Source organism: Atheta coriaria, unplaced genomic scaffold, assembly GCF_025399875.1.
Source record: "Atheta coriaria isolate IRGN ID8LTWV9N9 unplaced genomic scaffold, Caltech_Dcor_3.1 scaffold1296_size1806, whole genome shotgun sequence".
Classification (NCBI taxonomy): Eukaryota; Metazoa; Arthropoda; class Insecta; order Coleoptera; family Staphylinidae; genus Dalotia; species Dalotia coriaria.
Window position 1 is genome coordinate 1 of NW_027050120.1, and position 1,806 is coordinate 1,806.

Consider the following 1,806-nt stretch of genomic DNA (forward strand, 5'->3'; position numbering starts at 1 on the left):
AAATGACTCATGTTTTTAGCCATCTCCAACATGCTCCTTGTACCTCGCACATTCATCAACACCGAGGTCTTCAGGCTCTCGTCCAGGCGCAGGAGCGCAGCGCAATGGTACACAATATCTACTTCAGACAGCAACTTAAAGCGATCAGTGGCACTCAAACCGAGGTCCGTGGCTGAGATATCGCCTTGGATGGCGAACACTTGAGATATTTGTTGGTGTGATGATGGATTTTGTTTAAATAAATCAAATAACTGCAAAATAAGTGTTTTAGGGACTAAATAGTAAAGAAAAAGCAATATTTGATATAATAAGTATGTTTGTTACGCTTTCAGGCAAAAACCACTGGACCAATATTGATAAAATTTGGTATGGAGATAGCTAGGACTATGGAAATTAAAATATGCTGCTTTTTGATGCAAAAAATTAAATGGAAGGGTGAAATATAAGAGTTGAAAATTTAAATAGAGATTTTATGATAGATTTAGTTACATAATTTGCATCTAGATGACGTAAACTGTTAATAAATAACATTTTTCTTGTTTTTAAATAAAAACTGAGAATATTATTAACATATTTGGCATATAATACGTCAATAACCCATAAAAATAATTATTTTGTTAGTAATTTTATAATTAATATTTACCGCTGATTTAAATATCTTCTCCAAACGTTCCTCCGAAGTCATCTTATACTTGGGCCTGATAATAACATAAATCTTCCTAATATGAGGACATGATCTCAATAGTTTTTCCAAAAGCACTTTTCCAACAAATCCTGTGACACCAGTTATGAGAATAACTTTGTTAGCAAACATTTTTGCAACTCGATCTTCAGCTCTTTCCATTTTAAAATTATTTACGTTTAAATTATACGTTAATAGTTCGTTAAAATTATAATTTATGTTCAATACGTCGATTGCAAAATGTTCGTCGCACGTAAGACACGAGACTGGACTAATCAAAGATTACGAAACCAAAAATTTTCAACCGCTCCTCGCGTTGAGTATTTATAACGAAACGATTCGATACGCAGGTAAGTAATTTGTATAGTGATTGAAAAGTGAAAAAGAAAAAAATTGAAATAATAAATGAAGAGAATAATGAATGACAAAAGTTCATTAGGAGGTATTTATATTTCAATGAGGAGTTAATTAGAAACAGTTGAATGCATTGTTAATTTAAAAATTGTTTTTTAAAGTTTTTTTGAAAATAAACTTTTTTTTTTTGGTTCAAGGGTATAATGATTGTTATTATGACGTAGTATAATACTGCATTTTATACACTTAAAAATTATGAAGTTTACGATGTTATAGGTTATGTCAAATTACATAACCTTATAATAAATTCATATGGTGCAAGTTTCACCCGTGACTAAAGCACGTGACTAAAGTACTTTAGTCACGGTTTTGGCCATCTGTGTTTAAAATATCACATGTTTGTGTTTCAAAACCGTAGAAAACTTGCCTTTTAAGACAAAAAAAATGGAAAAAAATGATTTTGTTTTAATTTTTTGCGTTTTTCTTTGTTTCAAATCGTTGAATAATCCCTACTAATATTATAAATGCGAAAGTCCTGATGTGTGTTACACTTTCACGCAAAAACTACTTAACCGATCATCATGAAAATTTGTATACATATTCTTAGTGGTCCCCGAATGGTTATAGGCTACTTTTTATTTAATAAAAAATGATTTTTTAAATAAAATAAAGAAATTGTTTAGCCAATAATACCTCTGCATCTGGCTATTTGACTACTTTAACGCCATCTAGCATTCCAGCAATGAAGCTCAAACCTAAGTACTATAGTA

General features: G+C 30.6%; 1 protein-coding gene across 1 annotated transcript; it reads right to left on the bottom strand.

Moving 5' to 3' along the window:
• Positions 1-43: 43 nt before the first annotated feature.
• On the bottom strand, positions 44-962 carry LOC135803075 (fatty acyl-CoA reductase 2-like; the record flags this gene model as incomplete). Its single annotated transcript, XM_065316698.1, has 2 exons — positions 644-962; positions 44-251 (listed from the first exon to the last, which is right to left on the bottom strand). Coding segments are annotated over exons 1-2 (409 nt in total), but the record flags the coding sequence as incomplete, so codon positions are not given.
• Positions 963-1,806: the final 844 nt, after the last annotated feature.